A 21,486-nucleotide genomic window follows, 5' to 3' on the forward strand; every position below is an offset into this window, starting at 1 on the left:
CACGCTAAGCCGGGGCTTCCCCTCACGCTAGGCCGCTGTGTTTTTCGTTGCCACTGATGATTCAAACGCGAGTTTTGGGCAGTAGAGTAGCACTTGTTGTTTGTCATTTCTCCGATCACAAATGCAGACAGAGTTTTATGTTTACGCAGCGCGATGCAATGTAAAAAGACAGTATAAGTCATTATAATCAGTAATTATGTCCCCACTGGATGCAACAAATGCCTCGTTTGTAATGGGTTTTAATGTTTTTGTCTCGTTGCTCTGGCCGGATACGGCATCATGTGAGGGGCGTAACATTTCTGTCACACGCTTGAGGTATTCGGCCAATCACATCGCACTGGATAGCTGGCCAATCACAGCACACCTCGCTTTTCAGACCGATGAGCTTTGTAAAAATCGACGCATTTCAAAAAGGCGGGGCATAGAGGAGAAACAATAATGTACAGTATGTGGAAAATAATGTGTTTTTTGAGCTTTAAACCACATAAACACATTTCATTACACCAAATACACCAAATAATGTTCTTTTTAGCAGCATCATATGACCCCTTTATATGAATGAGTCTACAGAGTGAACATTTCAAAGTTGTTATCTAACAGTTTCTCACTAGAGGGCGCTAAAGTAACAACAACAAACCATTTCGTTTGTTTGTTTTTACAGAAAGCTAGTGGAGAAACGTGTCATGATGTTCCTGGAGTTTTATGTTGTCTACATTTTCTCCACTTGGACTGGATATGTCAGATATGTAATAGCATATGCATATGTTTTAGTAATTGAATTTGTCTGTGGTTGTGCCAGAAATGTATTTAAAGAGTGCCAATGAAATCTATAACACTCCAAACATACAAAGTTTTAAGACATTGCCCCTATATTATTTTCAGCATCGTGGCAGAAATGCCTTAAAACAAACAAATGCTTCTATGAGTTTGTCTGCAGGCAGCACATGAACAAAAATCTAGTGTTTAGACTTCTTGCACTCGACTCCTCCCAGAGGTTGTTTGATTGACAGCTGTTTTGAAGGCTTTGGGCTGCTTACAGAGGCGTGAGAAGGAGGTACTCTGTTTCGGAAATCACATGCTGGAGTCTTTTTACAGGCAGAAAGTAGAGGAGGAGACAGAGCTCAGAGTCCCAAGACTGTTCCTGTCCCAGCTCAAAGCATCCCTGATTGGCTGCCTGGCTCTTCGCTATGGAACAGCCCACTTCCTCCACAGCCCAGCAGTTGTATTTTAACCTCTTTGGCCCTGTGCATGCTTTTTCCGCAAACCATGTGATTGTTTGAGTTTGTCTAAGCTTTGCAGCCTTGACAGGGCTCCTTTATCAGCTTGCTTGCCCACTCGTGCTGGAATAGTCTGGAATGCCGCAGCTGGATCCAGTGATAACACTCTGGTTTGGGAGCTGCACACTGCACAGTTTCCTGTGACAGCAGAGGAGACGCTTGCAGAAAGCAGAGAGGGAGGAGTGGCTGTGCAGGCTACGTTTTCCCACAGGACAGGTCTTGATATGTGTAGAATACTGAAGCAACTCTAATTTCAGGTGCTTTTTTCTCTCTATTATGTTTTCTTACTAACTTTGCCGCTGTGTTGTGCTTAGTAGTAGCTGGAGATGTTTGCCGTCACTGCCTCTGTGCTCCGGCGGGGAGCTTTGAGATACCGGGACTGCCAGTGCACCATGACAACCATTGTATCTGGAAACAAGACCTCACAGTGAGTTCGAGGGCCCCTGCAGATCAGGTGGATCAGGTGCCTTTTTAGGCCAAGGACCTCCTTTTTTGGATACAGAGATGTTACAAATTGTATCAAATTGAGTGTTGCATTTTTATGCTCATAATATATTAATTTAATTTTTTTAATCTAATTATTAAATGATATGATAATTTATTATTAAGTCAATATATACACTACTGTCTTTGAAAAGTTTGGGGTCAGTAATTTTTTTTAAAGAAGTAATTTTGATCAAACGTGACACTTTTACAAAGACTTTTACATTATTACAAAATTAAATGAACGTGTTTTTGTTTTTTTTGTGCTTTCTGTTCATCAACAAATCTTGAAAAAATAATTGTACCAAAAATATTTAATAGCACAATTATTTTCAACATTGATAATAATAAGAAATGTTTCAAATCAGTATATTAGAATGATCATGTGACACTGAAGACTGAAGTAATGATTTACCAAAATCTTCTTTGCCATTAAAGGAATATATTACATTTTCAAATATATTAAAATATAAAATAGTTCTTTAAATTGTAATGATATTTCATAATATTTCTGCTTTTACTGTGTCAAATAAGTGCAGCCTTGGTGAGAATCTTACAGACCCCAAACTTCAGTATATAATATGTAATAATCTATTAATATAATTATTTACATACCTTATATTTACGTTGCACTGCCATTGTTATTAATCATTATCAATGTATATTATATTTTAATTGTCCTTTATACACTTTATGAGAAGGACATTAAAACATTTAGGTGAAGTTCAGCTTTATCAACTTATATAGTACTTTTGTTAAATACATGTGTTCATTTATTATTTGAGATCAAACAATAATTCAAAATACCCTTTTTAAGACCCTTTAGTTAGATTTAATGCCATTCTTCACTTTATGTCCAGACAGGTGAAGGAGCGACTGAAGAAGGAGGTAGCAGAGATGAAGAATCAGTTCCCAGGCTTCAGGCCTGGCTTGGTTGTCCTGCAGGTTTGTCTGGTCCTCTCTCTCATTATAATAAACCTTGTGGTGATAGCTTGCTGTATAATTTTTTTCCCCCTCCTGATAATCTGACTCATCTTTCTTCTCTATTCTTTTTTTCTTTCGTGCTACTCCAGATGGTCATTTGGTAATGTGCCATTTTCTTTTCTCTCCCGGCTGTGGGTGTTGTGTTAAAATAGATAATCTCCCTATGGCTTCATGGTCATGTGTTGATAAATGCATAAGTGTGCAACGTGAAAGAAAGTTGTGTTAGTTTAAGGTGACCATGATAAGATAACATTGATATGGTGTGTGACTCATATCTTGGACCATAATAATATCACTGCCCGAACTGTGTTTGTTTTGTTGTTCTTATAAATATTTTTGGTCTGTTTTGATCAAAACATTTTTGACCATAACCAGATTTAAATCTTTAGAAAAAAATGCATTTAAATTTCGGTATCAAAATGCAATATTATATATTACAAATATTTTTATAATGTTTATGTATTCATGAATGTTCATAAATATTAAATGTATTAAATATATAAAACATTTACACCAAAATGTTTTGCTTTTTAAAAAAAAAATTAATGCATTTTTATATTTGCACATAAATAGTAGAACATTACACATACTTTTGAGAAAAACATTTTCACAGAAATATTACAACATTAGGCATTTACATAATACACCATTATTTTGTAAAATTGAAATCAGTGTTACATTTGAGTGAGTTGTTTGCTGATTCTGTTTTTATAGGACATAAAAATGTAAAATGCCTAAAAGTATTAAACAAACAATATATAATTTATGCACATTAGATCAATTACATTTGTACTTTTTGTACTCTTTTCACACACTCGTATACCCTTTGTTTTGTTGTAGGTTGGGGACAGAGATGACTCAAACCTCTACATCAGCATGAAGCTCAAGGCAGCGGCTGAGGTTCAGTGAGCTGATTTAATAAACAGAAATCAAGTTTATCATAAACCTCTTGCTGACACTGTCTTCCTCTCTTGCATAGATTGGAATCAATGCGAACCACATTAGGCTTCCCGAGACAGCCACAGAGGATGAAGTAAGAGAAACATGCCCCAAGCAATAACAACAATGTGATTCGCCTTGTCTTGTTTTACGTCCTTTCTCTCTTTATATGTCCATGCGGCATTACTTACAACTCATTATAATGAAAATTAGAGCCTTTGGACGTCTTCAGTTCATATCAACTTTGAACCCTGCAGTTCATTCGGATCTAGTTTTGGTCAGTGTTTGGAATAGATAAATGCATTCTGAGCTATTAAATAAATATGGCAAATAGCAAATGAAACTATTTTGGGACAAAAAGGATTCGATTCTGAAGGCTGATCCCACTGATTTTCTTAAGGTCCTGCGAAGTATAGTTGCAGTAAATGAGAATCCTGCGGTCCATGGCCTCATCGTACAACTATCACTTGACTCTATCAACACAATAAACGCAGAGAAAGTAACCAATGCTGTGGCCCCAGAGAAAGATGTGGATGGGTAGGTGTTATTTGCTTGAAATGTATGTTTGAGAAGCAAGCCCAGAAAAATGGGCCTGATAGTGGATTTATTTAAACTGACTGGAATAGACAGGTAGTGCAGACTTTTTTCTTTACATGGTCAAGTTGTTGCATTTTACACACTTTTTTCCCCTCATCGTTTGATCCATTGGGTCTCTGCTAGGTCTAGTTTACAGGTCTAATCACTCTATTTGGCTCCCTTATCTGTTTTTTTCCACTCAAGAGTCAGAAGGCCAAAGGCCCTTTTTCTTGATGTTTGTGGATATTGGCCTTTTTACTGATTTCAGATGAGTTGTCTAAGTAAAAATAGTTTTGAGGGGCAACTGAGTCTAAAATCTGCACAAATACGCAATATTCACCTACAGGCTCTTGAGACATCCTATGAGAGTTTCATCAAATTTATGCTTCATAGTTATGGGAAATAGATCACTTGCGTTACCGTATGTGATTAAAAATGTGTTTATTGTGATTACTGACGGGAGCTATATTGAGCTTTTTGACTAGAAGCTGCTGGTTATCATTTTAATAGGAAACTTTTAATAGGAAACGTGAAGCAGAAAGACTGAAATGTGCAAAACTCTTTGTCAAGATTGTTTCAATAATATATTTCAAATCAATAATACAATTTTGCAACAGTGCTGTCAGCTTGCTTCTTTAAAGGTTTAGTTCACCCAAAAATTAAGATTCTGTCATTAATTACTCACCTTCATGTCGTTCCAAACCTTTAAGACGTTCACTCATTTTCAGAACACAAATTAAGACATTTTTGATGAAATCCGAGAGCTTTCTGACCCTACATAGACAGCAATACAACTGACATGTTCAAGGCCCAGAAAGGTAGTAAGGAGATAGGTAAAATAGTCCATGTGACAGTGGTTCAACCCTAATTTTATGAAGCTACAAGAATACTTTTTGTGTGCAAAGAAAACAAAAATAACTACTTTATTCAACAGTTTTTTCTCTTCCGTGTCAGTCTTCGACACACGTTCATGAGAGTACCACCATGCATGCATGTGATGCTGCTGACGCAGGAAATGGCGTTCCGATGTACGTCCAACTCTCTTAGTTCATCATTTGTATAATCTGGTTGGATTTAAGTAAGGCTGGGCAAAAATTGTAAGTCATCCTCTCTGTCGAAATCTTCAGACATGTTTACATGTTTTTATGCACAGTGTGCATCTTCCTCTGCTTGTAAACTAGGCGCAGAACATCCGGGTTCTATGTCTGAACGCAGCAGCACCACACGCATTTGTCATGGTACTCTTGTGAACGCACTGCAAAGACTGACATGGAAGAGAAGAAATGGTTGAATAAAGTTGTTATTTTTGTTTTCTTTGCACACAAAAAGTATTCTTGTAGCTTCATAAAATTAGGGTTGAACCACTGTCACATGGACTATTTTACCTATCTCCTTACTACCTTTCTGGGCCTTGAACATGTCAGTTGTATTGCTGTCTATGTAGGGTCAGAAAGCTCTCGGATTTCATCAAAAATATCTTAATTTGAGTTCAGAAGATGAACGAAGGTCTTATGGGTTTGGAACGACTTGAGGTTGAGTAATTAATGACATAATTTTAATTTGTGGGTGAACTAACTCTTAACTCAAATCACACTGTAAAAGAAATATATTTTTAATGCTGGTGCAAAAAAACAACAACTCAGTCCTGCTCTAGATAAAAGAAAGAAACATGCCTCTTTCAGAAACGTTACAGTTGCCATATTAGGTGTTGGAATTATTCTATAAATATGATATAGATCTTATAATATGCCAACATTTTCAGAAATACGATGCATCCTGAAATATAATTATGTGCATTAACATAATCTTATAGTGTAGTAACTTTTCACAAGCGCCAAATGGGATCTTACAACACTTCATTAAGCATGGATCACACACTGCATTCACATCCAGCTTAAGCTCTGTCGTCGAGCAATTCAACAACAAACATAATGCTTTCAAAGTCAGTTCATTTTGTTATTGTGACCAGAATTACTTCTACTCCATTGGGCGAGGGAAAGCGCACCACCGCTCTCGGACTGGCTCAGGCTTTAGGGGCCCACCTGAATATCAACGCTTTTGCTTGCGTGCAAGAGCCTACCCCAGGATCCTGTTTTGGTGCTAGGGGTGAGTGAGGGACAAACTTTTTTCCCCCCAGGTTTCTAAGATTACAGTGTGTGCAGAATTATTAGACAAGTTGATATATATCATTGGAAGCCAATTTCCTCTGAATAAGAAAAAATCCAAACTTGTTACACACTAAGTCATAATAATGTGATAAAAAAGATGTGATAAAAAATAATGACATAAAAAGTCATAATTATGACTTTTAAAGTCATTAAAAGTACAAAATTATAAGATGAAAACCCCCTGACAAACAGTTATATAAATAAATTGAGATGAAAATTATAATTATGACAAAAGTCAATAGTCATACAAAGACGGAATTATTATATCAACTACGATGAAATTGTGACAAAAAGATGAAATTATGAGATTTAAAAATAATTTATGAGATGCTATAAAATCATTGCTGATTTACAATCTCATTGATCTATGTGAAAGCCTGTTTCAACTTAATTTCTCACAATTGTAAACTGATTTCAAACATTTGTGAATTTATTTCTCATAAATGCGACTATTTCTTAAAATTGGGACTGTTTTTTCTTGCAGTGCAGCTTTGTCTCACAGTGTGGCTTATTTCTTATTTTAAAGTTTATTCACAAAACTAGCAATTACCCATTTTATTTTAGATTCTTGAGACGAAAACAGGCTTTTATAACACAAGTGTATTATATGTTTTTTTTTCTTTTTCACTTGAGGTCATGGGTTCATTTTGTTCACAGGGATTGCTGTTGGAGGTGGATATTCTCAGATTGTCCCGTTGGAGGAGGTTTGTTTGAGACCCTTTTGCAAAAGAGATTTTAAAATATATCTCATCAAATGAAACGTGAATATTTTCCAACACATTGATCCCAGGTCAGCCTTCAGTCTTCAGGTCAAAATGAGCTCATTTCTGCTGCCAGTAAAGTGGTGATGGACACTATTAAAGCACATGCTCACTATGAGACCAAGCTCTCTGAGAAGGTCAGGTTTGTGTTTGGTGTGTGTGTGTGTGTGTTTATACTCATGTGTTTGTACAGTTTGCATTTGGTATGATCTCACACATTTAAATCTTGCAGGTTTTGTTTGACCTGTTGGTTCCTCTCAGAAGGGGGCAAAGGTCCTTTTCTCCAGCACAGCTCAACCGAATGAAGGTAAGTCATAGAAAACACAGTCTATAGTAAGATATTAATTTCAAATCCATTGCAGAAGTATGATGACATGGTCACAGTGTCCTTCATGACCTGTAGAAACTGGGCATTGAGAAATCCGACCCCTTGACCTTCACAGGAACCGAGATAAGACGTTTTGTCCGATTAGACATTGACCCAGACACTGCAACAGTATGTATCTGTGTCATAATTTCAATTTGTCCTAGTGCCTTTTTTGAAAAGGTAATTAAGGGATTTGTTCTTTTTAATGGGTGTCTGCACTGTTCAGGATCCTGGCTCTCTGGAAAATGAGATCATGGCTATACTGTCACTCAGCAGCAGTGTGGAGGAGATGCAGCAGAGGCTGGCCAAGATAGTAGTCGCTACAAGCAAATCTGGAGATCCCGTCACCACAGAGGATTTAGTCAGTATGTGTGTTCACGTGTTTGTGTGTGTCTGTATATGTGTGGGATCTAATCTACACAACCTTGTCATCACAGGATGTGAGTGGTCCGTTGGCCATGCTATTGAAAGGTACCCTGAAACCTGTCTTGATGCAAACTGTAGAGGTAAGATTTAATAGCGCATAATGTTACATAACCACTGAAAATGTCATTGTCATATTTTCTGTATAAATATTTTAGAATCACTGCACACAGAATCCTTCTTATTTAATTATTTCAGCTCTGTCAGATTCTGTCTCAGCACATCTCAGTCTTTCTCTCTAGGGTACACCAGTGTTTCTTCACACCAGCCCATTAGCTGATATTGCCCAAGGCAGTCCTTCCATTCTGGCAGACAAACTGGCTTTAAAAATGGTTGGATCCGAAGGTTTTGTAGGTAAAGAAGGAATCTAGTTCATATATATATATATATATATAAGGGCTGTAAATTAAACAGCTTTGTTACCATCTTCAAAATACCTTCTTTTATGTTCCTTAAGAGAAAGTAAATCATTCAGGTTTGAGTAAATGACATTATTTATTTTTATTTGAAATGAAATAATACAGTGATAATCTAAATAAGAAATTAAAACTGCCAGCAGGTGGCGGTAAATGTCTTTATGAGTCATTCATTCGTTCATGTGAATCGTTCAAATGGCTAATTCATTCAGGAATTTAGTAAACGGCTCAGGCCCTGTCCCAAATGGAACACTTCATGTGCACTTTCGGTCGTGAGGACTTAAGCCTGTGTTATGCTTTCCGCATGAGCAATCCGGACGCGTACATGGACAGTGCGAACGCGGACTACTTGTATTTATACTACCGAAAGCATACGCTGATGGTCCGCTCCGCGGACGTGTTCCATACATGTGCATGTAGATCGGCTTGTACAGTAAACAAACATGTGAGCAAACAGTTGCCCAGATTTATTGCACATCTGGCTGTCTTTATATTGTTTAATCAACGGATTGTACAGGTTCGAGTAGCAACGGGCTTCTTCACACAGCCTGCGCATGCGCAGTTGGTGCTTTTGTAGCCTACTTAACGCACGGACACAAAAAATGGGAGGCACACGGATGTCCGCGAAGAGCCTCCGCGCACACTCTCCGATGACAATTTTTACGTCACGCATACCATAGCAGACCCTAGCGGGCTCGTGCACGCGGAAAGTACAGGCTTTACAATGGCCACGGCGTGCGCGTGTTCGTCAAGTCCACGAGACCGTAGGGCAGGGGTAGGCAACATCGGTCCTGGAGTGCCGATGTCCTGCAGAGTTTAGCTCCAACCCTGAAAAAAACCTCACCTGCCTGTAGCCTTACTAATTCTGAAGACCTTAATTAGCTTGTTCAGGTGTGTTTGATTAAGGTTAGAGCTAAGCTCTGCAGGACATCGACACTCTAGGACTGACGTTGCCTACCCCTGCCGTAGGGTGTCCCATTCATCATTTTAAAATTCAGAAGGGTGCTCACGAGTGCCCACTTCTGCTGAACCCGCAAGCCGGTGAGCTAAGCAGTCGACTTCTAAAGATGGTCCTCACTGCAGAACACAAGATCCAGGGGGCGAGGTTGGATCCAGATCCAACTCCTCCCACCTTAGATATACCTAAACCTACCCGTCCTCCACCCCTGATCCCTAAACCCACCCATCTCCACCCCCTAGAAGTGGATCCAACCCCACCTCCTGGATCTTTGTTCTGCAGTGAGGGGCTACTAGACTTCTACCTGGCAGTCAAAGCGGCATTATGTCACGAAAGTGCAGACTCTTGAGGAAATCCGTGAAGGTTTAAAGGGTTAGTTCACCCAAAAATGAAAATTAGCCCATAAATTACTCACCCTAGTCATCCTAGGTGTATATGACTTTCTTCTTTCAGACGAATCCAGTCGGAGTTATATTAAAAATTGTCTTTGATCTTTCAAGCTGTTTCACGGCACTCGGCGGGTGTTGCATGCATCAGTCCAAAAGCACTTAATTAAAATGCGCCCATCCATAAAAATAAGTGTCTCACAAGGCCAACTCCTCCCACCTTAGATATACCTAAACCTACCCGTCCTCCACCCCTGATCCCTAAACCCACCCATCTCCACCCCCTAGAACTTTGTTCTGCAGTGAGGGGCTACTGGACTTCTACCTGGCAGTCAAAGCGGCATTATGTCACGAAAGTGCAGACTCTTGAGGAAATCCGTGAAGGTTTAAAGGGTTAGTTCACCCAAAAATGAAAATTAGCCCATAAATTACTCACCCTAGTCATCCTAGGTGTATATGACTTTCTTCTTTCAGACGAATCCAGTCGGAGTTATATTAAAAATTGTCTTTGATCTTTCAAGCTGTTTCACGGCACTCGGCGGGTGTTGCATGCATCAGTCCAAAAGCACTTAATTAAAATGCGCCCATCCATAAAAATAAGTGTCTCACAAGGCATCCGGGGGGTGAACAAAGGCCTTCTGTAGTGAATCGATGCGTTTTTGTAAGAAAAATATCCATATTCAAAACTTAATAATCACTTTAATGTAGCTTTCGCTCACTGTTGTACACGGAAGCAGCTCCGGGAGGATGACGTATGAGTTCAGCGCTGTGCATGTGCTGCTCAGAAGTGACAAACACGGAAGCACAGGGAGAGATCAAAACAAAACAACGGTCACTTATTAGAAGTACAAAACGAGGATTTGTAAAGAAGAATGTCAGAGGATTTCGATATAAGCCAAGAGGAGACTGGTGTTCCTTTGCTAAAGTAAGGAAACTTTGCTTCCTTTGCTCCTGTTAACAAACGTTGGTTTTCACGAGACTCACCGGCACATGAGCAAAGCTGAACTCATACGTCATCCTCCCGGAACCGCTTCCGTTTACAACTGTTGGCGCAAGCTACATTAAAGTGATTATTACGTTTTGAATATGGAAATTTTTCTTACAAAAACGCATCGATTCGCTACAGAAGGCCTTTGTTCACCCCCCGGAGCCGTGTGAGAAAATGCTTTTGGACTGATGCATGCAACACCCGCTGAGTGCCATGAAACAGCTTGAAAGATCAAAGACAATTTTTAATATAACTCCGACTGGATTCGTCTGAAAAAAGAAAGTCATATACACCTAGGATGACTTGAGGGCAAGTAATTTATGGGCTCCTTTTCATTTTTGGGTGAACTAACCCTTTAAGGTGCCATTTGGGACAGGGCCTCACTTTATGATGGGGCTTTGATTCAACCAATTCGTTCAAAACGTGGATTCATTAATTTTCATTCATCATTTTGCTCTGAGACACACAACAATTCTGTTGTGGCTTTAATATTTTTGTTGGAAAAACTGAGCAAAGACATACAATATTGTGTTTAAAATATAAAACAATATTAACTTCTTATTTACTGAACTGTTGAACTGAACTATAAAAACTTGTGGTATTCGGACATAAGCAGCACTCGTGTTGCTCTCGCTGCTCGTGTGATATCGCCTATCATATGATATAAATATGAGACAAAAACTCATACAGGGGCATTTTTTGTCCCAATATTTTGAATTTTAGGGTATAACTGCATTTACGGAGTTGTTTGCCTGCATCATATAATTTGTCAACAGTCAACTGTATGAAATGTAAGATGACGTACAGGTGTGGGGGTGGGGCCAGTGTGTTAACTGCGTTAAAATATATTTTAATTGCATTATATTTTCATAATTAATTAAGTTAACGAAATAAACTGCCCTAATATCTTCCATTTAAGGATTATGGAGGCCACTGTGCTCTTAGGTACCTTAAGTGCAGCAGAATTTTTTTTGTAACCTTGGCCAGATCTGTGCCTTGCCTCAATTCTGTCTCTGAGCTCTTCAGGCCGTTCCTTTGACCTCATGATTCTCATTTGCTCTGACATGCACTGTGAGCTGTAAGGTCTTATATAGACAGGTGTGTGGCTTTCCTAATCAAGTCCAATCAGTATAATCAAACACAGCTGGACTCAAATGAAGGTGGAGAACCATCTCAAGAATGATCAGAAGAAATGGACAGCACCTGAGTTAAATATATGAGTGTCACAGCAAAGGTTCTGAATACTTAGGACCATGTGATATTTCAGTTTTTCTTTTTTAATAAATCTGCAAAAATGTCAACAATTCTGTGTTTTTCTGTCGATATGGGGTGTTGTGTGTACATTAATGAGGAAAAAAAATTAACTTAAATGATTTTAGCAAATGGCTGCAATATAACAAAGCGTGAAAAATTTAAGGGGGTCTGAATACTTTCCGTACCCACTGTATATATATATTAACACATTTGCTTATAATTCTGTAATGCTGTACATTCTGCATAAATACACTACTGTTCAAAAGTTTCAAAAATGAACTATTTTATTCAGCAAGGACACATTAAATGATCAATAGTGACAGTAAATATGTTTTTTAATAGTGCAATTGAAAAAAAAAAGTTTCCTGAACAACAAATCAGCATATTAGAAAGTTTTCTGAAGGATCATGACACTGAAGACTGGAGTAATGTCTGCTGAAAATTCAGATTTGCCATCACAGGAATATATTGCATTTTAAAATTGATTCAAATAGAAACCGGATTTTAAATACAATTTTAAATTGTAATAATATTCCACAATATTGCTGGTTTTACTGTGTTTTTGGGCCTTGGTGCGCAACCTTGTTGCATTTTGTTGACTTTTGAACCGTGGTGTATTATCACATCTAGGTTTAGGTTTGTGTAATAGAAACAACAAAAACGAATGCACAAGTCGTCACAATATTCAAACTCTGTCTAATCTACTCTTTCCTGTCTTTGCAGTCACTGAGTCTGGTCACGGGGCTGACATTGGCTTGGAGAAATTTTTCAACATTAAATGTCGCTGCTCAGACCTGCGGCCAGATGTGGTAGTGATGGTGGCCACTGTTCGTACCCTGAAGATGCATGGTGGTGCCCCCCCTGTGAGTCAGACCCACAAAATGTATAGACAGCTTTTCATTATATATTCACTTGAGCCTATAACACATAGATTGTGCTTATTAAGCACTCTTGTGCTTGTTCTCACAGAGGCAATATCTCACATTGTCTTTACACTTGTTTTCTTTCTTGTTTATAGGTCCAAGCTGTTTTGCCCCTTCCAAAAGAGTATTCACAGGAGGTAGTACACTCTTTCAAGTTGTGTAACCTTTTTATGTACAATTCTGAATGGTCATATTTGTAAGGGTTAAGCCATATTACTGCAAGAAAATTTGAATGACATTTCTGAAAGTGAGTGGATGAGTTTAGTATATTTTACATGAGATATTTTCTGCAAAGCAGAACCTAAAGCAGCTGGAGAGAGGCTGTTGTCATCTGAAGAGACAGGTGGAAAATGCACAAGCATTTGGTTTGCCAGTGATTGTAGGTGTCAACAAATTCAGGTACAATATCAAACAGCAAACCAAAAGTGCTGTCTGTGTGTATTTTGTCTAGCTAATTGTAACTAGTCACACATTATTATCAATATCCATCCATCCATTTTCCATACCGCTTTATCTTCTGCAGGGTCACGGCGGGGATTATTACCCATATGTACAATTTTATGCTTTTTCACTCATATACAGTATCTCTAATTATAATCTAATAATTACACGAGCCAAACTGAACCACACACAGTACTCCTACTCTGAGTGAATGTGTGTGAAAATGGGCTCTGATTGTATTTGGCGTAGCTCTGATACTCGCGCTGAGCTGGAGCTGGTGTGTGGCCAGGCCAGACAGGCTGGAGCCTTTGAAGCAGTGCAGTGTACTAACTGGTCTGATGGTGGCGCTGGAGCGCTGGCTCTGGCAGAAGCTGTTCAGAGAGCAGCTAAACTACCTGGACAGTTCAGGTTCCTCTACGACCCACAGGTGAGAAGTGGCATACACTCTTAAAAATAAAGGTGCTTCACGATGCCATAGAAGAACCTTTTTGTCTAAATGGTTCCATAAAGAACCTTTAACATCTGAAGAACCTTTCTGTTTCACAAAAGGTTCTTTGTGGCGAAAGAAGGTTCTTCAGATTATAAAAAGGTAAGAAAGAGATGGTTCTTTAAAGAACCTTTGACTGAATGGTTCTTTGTGGAACCAAAAATGGTTCTTCTATGGCATCGCTTGAAGAACCATTTGAAGCACCTTTATTTTTAAGAGTGTAGATAAAAATGAACTATTTTATTCAGCAAGGACACATTAAATGATCAATAGTGACAGTAAATATGTTTTTTAATAGTGCAATTGAAAAAAAAAAGTTTCCTGAACAACAAATCAGCATATTAGAAAGTTTTCTGAAGGATCATGACACTGAAGACTGGAGTAATGGCTGCTGAAAATTCAGATTTGCCATCACAGGAATATATTGCATTTTAAAATTGATTCAAATAGAAACCGGATTTTAAATACAATTTTAAATTGTAATAATATTCCACAATATTGCTGGTTTTACTGTGTTTTTGGGCCTTGGTGCGCAACCTTGTTGCATTTTGTTGACTTTTGAACCGTGGTGTATTATCACATCTAGGTTTAGGTTTGTGTAATAGAAACAACAAAAACGAATGCACAAGTCGTCACAATATTCAAACTCTGTCTAATCTACTCTTTCCTGTCTTTGCAGTCACTGAGTCTGGTCACGGGGCTGACATTGGCTTGGAGAAATTTTTCAACATTAAATGTCGCTGCTCAGACCTGCGGCCAGATGTGGTAGTGATGGTGGCCACTGTTCGTACCCTGAAGATGCATGGTGGTGCCCCCCCTGTGAGTCAGACCCACAAAATGTATAGACAGCTTTTCATTATATATTCACTTGAGCCTATAACACATAGATTGTGCTTATTAAGCACTCTTGTGCTTGTTCTCACAGAGGCAATATCTCACATTGTCTTTACACTTGTTTTCTTTCTTGTTTATAGGTCCAAGCTGTTTTGCCCCTTCCAAAAGAGTATTCACAGGAGGTAGTACACTCTTTCAAGTTGTGTAACCTTTTTATGTACAATTCTGAATGGTCATATTTGTAAGGGTTAAGCCATATTACTGCAAGAAAATTTGAATGACATTTCTGAAAGTGAGTGGATGAGTTTAGTATATTTTACATGAGATATTTTCTGCAAAGCAGAACCTAAAGCAGCTGGAGAGAGGCTGTTGTCATCTGAAGAGACAGGTGGAAAATGCACAAGCATTTGGTTTGCCAGTGATTGTAGGTGTCAACAAATTCAGGTACAATATCAAACAGCAAACCAAAAGTGCTGTCTGTGTGTATTTTGTCTAGCTAATTGTAACTAGTCACACATTATTATCAATATCCATCCATCCATTTTCCATACCGCTTTATCTTCTGCAGGGTCACGGCGGGGATTATTACCCATATGTACAATTTTATGCTTTTTCACTCATATACAGTATCTCTAATTATAATCTAATAATTACATTTTACGAGCTCACGAGCCAAACTGAACCACACACAGTACTCCTACTCTGAGTGAATGTGTGTGAAAATGGGCTCTGATTGTATTTGGCGTAGCTCTGATACTCGCGCTGAGCTGGAGCTGGTGTGTGGCCAGGCCAGGCAGGCTGGAGCCTTTGAAGCAGTGCAGTGTACTAACTGGTCTGATGGTGGCGCTGGAGCGCTGGCTCTGGCAGAAGCTGTTCAGAGAGCAGCTAAACTACCTGGACAGTTCAGGTTCCTCTACGACCCACAGGTGAGAAGTGGCATACACTCTTAAAAATAAAGGTGCTTCACGATGCCATAGAAGAACCTTTTTGTCTAAATGGTTCCATAAAGAACCTTTAACATCTGAAGAACCTTTCTGTTTCACAAAAGGTTCTTTGTGGCGAAAGAAGGTTCTTCAGATTATAAAAAGGTAAGAAAGAGATGGTTCTTTAAAGAACCTTTGACTGAATGGTTCTTTGTGGAACCAAAAATGGTTCTTCTATGGCATCGCTTGAAGAACCATTTGAAGCACCTTTATTTTTAAGAGTGTAGTGGGTAAGATTTGCACTGGCAACTTAAAAAAATTTAGCTTTAAATGCCACTTTTACAACTGAAACTGATACTAAATGTACTGTACTTTGCTTTGTGTAAAAGCATCAGCTGAATAACTAGGTGTTAGAGGAAGTGAAAGGATATTTGTTTGTGGCATCATTAAATTCCTTATACAAGTACACAGAGGAGCAATTTTACTTTCACTCTGGATTTTTCATTACCCAGTGTCTTTGTGCTCTTCTTTCCCACACATATTCTGAGCTCAATTAACACTTTATATATAGAGCTGTTTCATTAGCAGCCAATGACTTTATAATGCATGAAATCTTTTTAATTGACAAGGCCTAAATATAACCAGCATGAAAACTTTTCATAGCAAATTAAGGCTAGGAGGAAGTCTGTATGTATTAAGTATAGAAAGGTTCCACTGGTGGAATAAAGCCAAAATCCATTATTCATACTAATGCATTATTAAACAGATAAATGGCTATTTTCAGATTCCAGCTGCCGATAAGTTAAGGACTGTGGCACAAAAGATGTATGGTGCAAAAGATATCGAGCTGTCTCCAAAAGCAAAAGAAAAGCTTGCGCTTTATACAAAACAGGTAAGCTTCATTTTCATTATAATTCTGTTTAATTATATATACATATAGCAGACTAAGAAATAGTATTCATAAAACTCTCCGATATTTGTTTACTTATAGAACATACTTTATTAATGAGATGTTTGTCATCAAATACAGTATATACTTTAATACTAATACTCTGTTAATTGATATGGGTTGTACTAATTGGTAGAAGCAACTCAGAGTTTTTAAATAAAACATTGTATGACATATTGTGGATGGAAAATTTTGTGTAACAGAGTTGAAAGAATGAGTTTGTTATGTATGCCTGTCTACCTGAGGCAGAGTGGAACATTCTCTCTTATTCCACTTCTTTTTTTCATCATCTTTGTTTTTCCTTTTTTAAAGGACTTTGGGAATTTGCCAGTTTGCATAGCTAAGACACGCCTGTCCTTGAGTAATGACCCTATGTCGAACTTCATGCTGCCCATAACTGATATCAAGGCCAATGCTGGAGCAGGTTTTCTCTGCTGTCTGACTGAATCGGTGAGCTTTATACTCCATATCTATATATATAATATTAGAACTAGATATATTAATACTCACGTTCTAAATCTGAGGTCAGCATGATTTTTGTTTTATTATTAACAAGGAATTTGTTAATTAAAGTGAAAAAGCGATGACAAAAGTGAAGACACTGTTACAAAAAATCTGTTTCAAATAAATGCTGATCTTTTGAACTTTAAACAATTCTGAGAAATAATTATCCCAGCTTCCACAAAAATATTAAGCTGTGCAACTGTTTAGACACTGATAATAATAAGAACTGTTTCTTGAGCACCACATCAGCATATTAGAAGTATTTCTAAAGCATCATGTGACACTGAAGACTGGAGTAATGATGCTGAAAATTCAGCTTTGCCATCACAGGAATATAATACATTTTAAAATTTATTAAAATGGCAAACAACCAATTTAAATTGTAATCACATTTCACAATGCTACTGCTTTTACTGTAGTTTTGATCAAATAAATCCAGATTTGGTAAGCGTTAGAGACTTTTCAAAAATATAAAAAAATCTCCAAATGTTTTAATGGTAGTGTATGAGACTATATTCAAATTTATTATTTTTAGTCACTTGTTCGGCATCATAATTTACAACTGATATGTGTCTCCGAAACTAATTTAAACAGAAACATAAGACACAAATCAAATTTATACTTTTAACTGGTGGTGTACATAACTGCATCAAATGAGCCCAATCACATTACACCATCTCCCCATACCTGAGGAAGGAAAAATATAATAGCAAGTGATTGTTGTTGTCAAGCATTGTTAATGATTACTGGCTGAACACACTAAAGGAAGATAAAATGATGAGATTACATGAACACTGAGGTTGTTGACCTCTAATCAGATGATGCCATTGGTTTATTTCTGTCCCCCTCAGTCAGTCACTCATCGGTTCAGCCTACAGTGCAGAAAAGAAAGAGAGAATATTTGGTCACACATGTTTTGGATATTTTTATCCAGACACGTTGCTAGGCTGCATGCCTGTGCTGAAAATGAGCTGTTCAACAAAATCCACTGGTGGTCCAAGTGACCTTATCCAACATTTTTGTTTATTACAGATTACAAATGTAAGTCAATTTATTAAACTGCTCTTCAGGGTAGCAGTCATTTTCATATGCGGTTTCGTAACTTGGCTCAGCATGATTTTGTTTAGCTCGTTGGACTGTTTTTATTTAAAAAAATTATGTTCATTGCTTCAGCTAGCTTTTTTTGTCTTAGGGGAAAAAACATAATTGGGTGTATTATTAAGACAGCAAAATAACTCCTCCATGATAACACCAGATTGACTAATTTCTTCAAACTCTCCAACAGACAAATACGGAAATGGATGATCCCATATGGCCTTGTTTCCATGGCAACAACCTTTACAGTTCCAGCAAGTAGTGCAATGGTTACTCACTAAGATGGCCAAGCTGAAATTGGTTTAATTAATGGCCAATCAAACTTTTAGTAAGTGGAAAGAAACAGTTTTCTTTTTAACATGGCTAAATGATTTCTAAAACCTACAAATACTCTTAAGTCAAATAGTGGCATCATATTCTAGCTCTGTATGATCACCATGTATAGTATTTTCATGCAACTGCTGTTTTTTATTTGCTATAAAAGCAACTAATTATGTCTTTTTCACTGTATGAAGTGTAAATTTGTAAAAGACAAATGATGTTGCTCTGTATTTTATAAATTCACTCCAGATCTCAGTTATTACGCTGTGATTCTTGATCCATATGATATTTTAGCCATGACTGAGCTTTAGCAACACAGAACCAATTGTCTGTCAGTATTTTTCCTATTACGCTAACGTTTGCCAGTATTATTGAAAGCCACGTTTGATTTTATAGATAATATGTGACTATATGAGATAGCGCAATGTCTATATGTTTACTCTATCTATATGCTGTCTTATTTGACTCCAATAAAATCTTGGCTTAGCCTTTAATGAAGTTTCCAGTTGCTATAGATACTAAGCTTGCCAACCTGATTGTAGACTATAATTAGATAATTGTATATTTGTCCAGCTTGTTAGTCCAGTTTATTTTTAGCCTCTTCTTCAATACACGTTATCCAGCAGCCATTGCTGCTGTCCAGTAGTCAATGATCACTGTCAATGTGTCCCTTACAGTTATCTGAAGCTGTGTGACTAGAAAAGCATTCTGTTTCTATGGGGTAAAAACATGTGCGTATACCATGCTGTGCTGATATTGAATTTGAGCTAATCAAAAATGAAACCCAACATTTCGGAGTCCTATTTTAACAAAGGATTGCTGGTTTATGTTTTAATTTGGTTTAAAATGTTATTACATTCATACATAGACATGTTAAACACCTTTGTATGCAGATACTTACAGAAACTCATATAAAAGTATTTTATATATTTACATATTTGCGCTTTGTAAAATTAATGTTGAATGGGTCTGTCACCATGAAAATAGAGCCATATTTGCTAAGTGGGATACTGAGTGTGCATCTGGCCTGTTTGATTCAGGGGTTAGTTCAAGACATTGCCACCAGGTTTATCAGTATGAGGCAGCCTATTCAAGTGAACCGGTGTAAACTCCACCAGACCTAAATACATTTATGTGGTAGCTTTGTTGAGTACTTTGTATGTTTTTGGTGTTCTGGTGCGGCTTTCAAGGGCATATTTTCCTCATACCTCTGGGACCTAACGTCACTGAGCATTAGCATTGGTGGCTTTGAGCTTGAAATAACATTTCATGCATGAGATGTCAAGACTTGTCGTATATATCCTGAGTGAAAGAAGCAATCCCTCTTCTGAACGAAGTTTAAAACATGCCTGAATGATAAAAAGGCTGCTGCCCGAATAAAAGGTCCATAAGGAAATGTCTGCTACTGACATAGATATAGATTAGACCCTGGGAAAATAAGATAACAGGTCATATTTGCACAGTTGTCTTTTGCAAACATCAAGCAAGCCTCCAAATGACAAATTAATTTCTGTGTGCCATCTACTCATCACGGACATTTCATTTAATTCCAGATTAGATTTTCAGTCATTATGTATCATAGAATAACAGTTACTCTTAAAAATAAAGGTTCCAAAAGGAAGATTTCGTAGTGATGCAATAGGAAAAAATCATTTTTGGTTCCACAAAGAACTTTTCAAGGAACAGTTCTTAAAATAACTATTTTATTTCTTAGTGTGAAGAATATTTTAATAATATAACCAACCTTTTTCCAGACCCTTTGGTGGAATGGAAAGGAATGGATGGAGCCATCAATACCAATAAAGAACCTTTATTCTTTAGAGTGTAGCCTGCAAATTTAACCCGATTTTTTTATTTATTTTGGAGTTGATCTCCATCACTAAAACATTTTATTTTTATTTTAAAAATATGATTTTCTAAACAAAAATGTAAAGAACTGTTATGTGTTTATATATACACCCCAAAACATAACAGTTCTTTACTACCTGTACATTGCATTAAATGGGTTTACTGCATACCTGCCAGCCAATCAGAATCCAGTATTTCGACAGACCATGGAATATATATATATATATATATAAAATTGTGTGCGTGTATGTGTGTGTGTGTGTGTGGTTCAGGTATACAAAATGTCCCCAACAAAGATGGCAATATCCAAAAACCTTGTCCTTGTATGGACATTTTTTGGCCCCCATGAGGAAACGATCTTATAAATCATACAGAGTGAAGTTTTTTGAAAATCTAAACATGCAGAAAGTTTCCTGTAAGGGCTAGGTTTACGTGTAAGGTAATGAAAATACTGTTTGTACAGTATAAAAACCATTACGCCTATGGAATGTCCCCATAAAACATGGAAACCCAACTTGTGTGTATGTGCGTGTGTGTACGTGTCACAATAATCAGTTTTTAAACACATTATTTATAACAATTTATGACGATTATAATTGTCCCTTGTTTTGGCATAATTTTCATCAGGACCAACATTCTAAATAGAAAATAAATGAACAAAACTTAGAATGCTTGGTAACCAAGGAGACAAATTTGCCAGTTATGAGATGAAATGCAGGCATTTAATGTGCTAAGAAAAAACAAGGTAGCCTAATTATCACATAAACCAAATATATTACTCATAATTTCCAGTTAAGTTGTCATATTATCAAATATTCAAAATGATTTGAAAACGATGTACACTAACCATTAATTGGACATTTTGAACATTGTAAGTAGATAGCCTAAATTAAACTAACGGAAGTGTGAAACGCTTTTCAGGGGCCAAAAGTAGGCTACTAGTTGCCTTCTTTTTAGTGTTTTTTTCCCCCCGACTTTTTTTTATGGATAAGGGTGGGGAAAACGTGTCAGGAAATTGTGTATGGCGAGTGTGTATGGTCGCCGTGATGGAAAATGTCCCCAACAAAGATGGCAATATCCAAAAACCTTGTCCTTGTATGGACATTTTTGGCCCCCATGAGGAAACGATCTTATAAATCATACAGAGTGAAGTTTTTTGAAAATCTAAAAATGCAGAAAGT

At 37.4% G+C, this 21,486-nt stretch overlaps 1 protein-coding gene across 1 annotated transcript; it reads left to right on the forward strand.

Moving 5' to 3' along the window:
* Positions 1 to 1,417: 1,417 nt before the first annotated feature.
* LOC107562682 (C-1-tetrahydrofolate synthase, cytoplasmic-like) lies at positions 1,418 to 19,238 on the forward strand. The gene is made up of 21 exons (XM_016247368.1): positions 1,418 to 1,493; positions 1,592 to 1,704; positions 2,621 to 2,705; positions 3,585 to 3,644; positions 3,724 to 3,777; positions 4,084 to 4,220; positions 6,229 to 6,365; positions 7,085 to 7,131; positions 7,218 to 7,325; positions 7,421 to 7,495; positions 7,592 to 7,684; positions 7,782 to 7,916; positions 7,993 to 8,061; positions 8,221 to 8,332; positions 12,704 to 12,843; positions 12,999 to 13,040; positions 13,202 to 13,302; positions 13,594 to 13,771; positions 16,373 to 16,480; positions 16,850 to 16,987; positions 18,327 to 19,238. The coding sequence occupies exons 2-21, from the start codon at positions 1,604 to 1,606 to the stop codon at positions 18,396 to 18,398; spliced, it is 1,992 nt and encodes a 663-aa protein (XP_016102854.1). The 5' UTR covers positions 1,418 to 1,493; positions 1,592 to 1,603; the 3' UTR covers positions 18,399 to 19,238.
* The last annotated feature ends 2,248 nt before the right edge of the window (positions 19,239 to 21,486 follow it).

The sequence above is a fragment of the Sinocyclocheilus grahami genome, unplaced genomic scaffold, assembly GCF_001515645.1.
Source record: "Sinocyclocheilus grahami isolate Dianchi unplaced genomic scaffold, SAMN03320097.WGS_v1.1 scaffold833.1, whole genome shotgun sequence".
In the NCBI taxonomy this organism is placed as follows: Eukaryota; Metazoa; Chordata; class Actinopteri; order Cypriniformes; family Cyprinidae; genus Sinocyclocheilus; species Sinocyclocheilus grahami.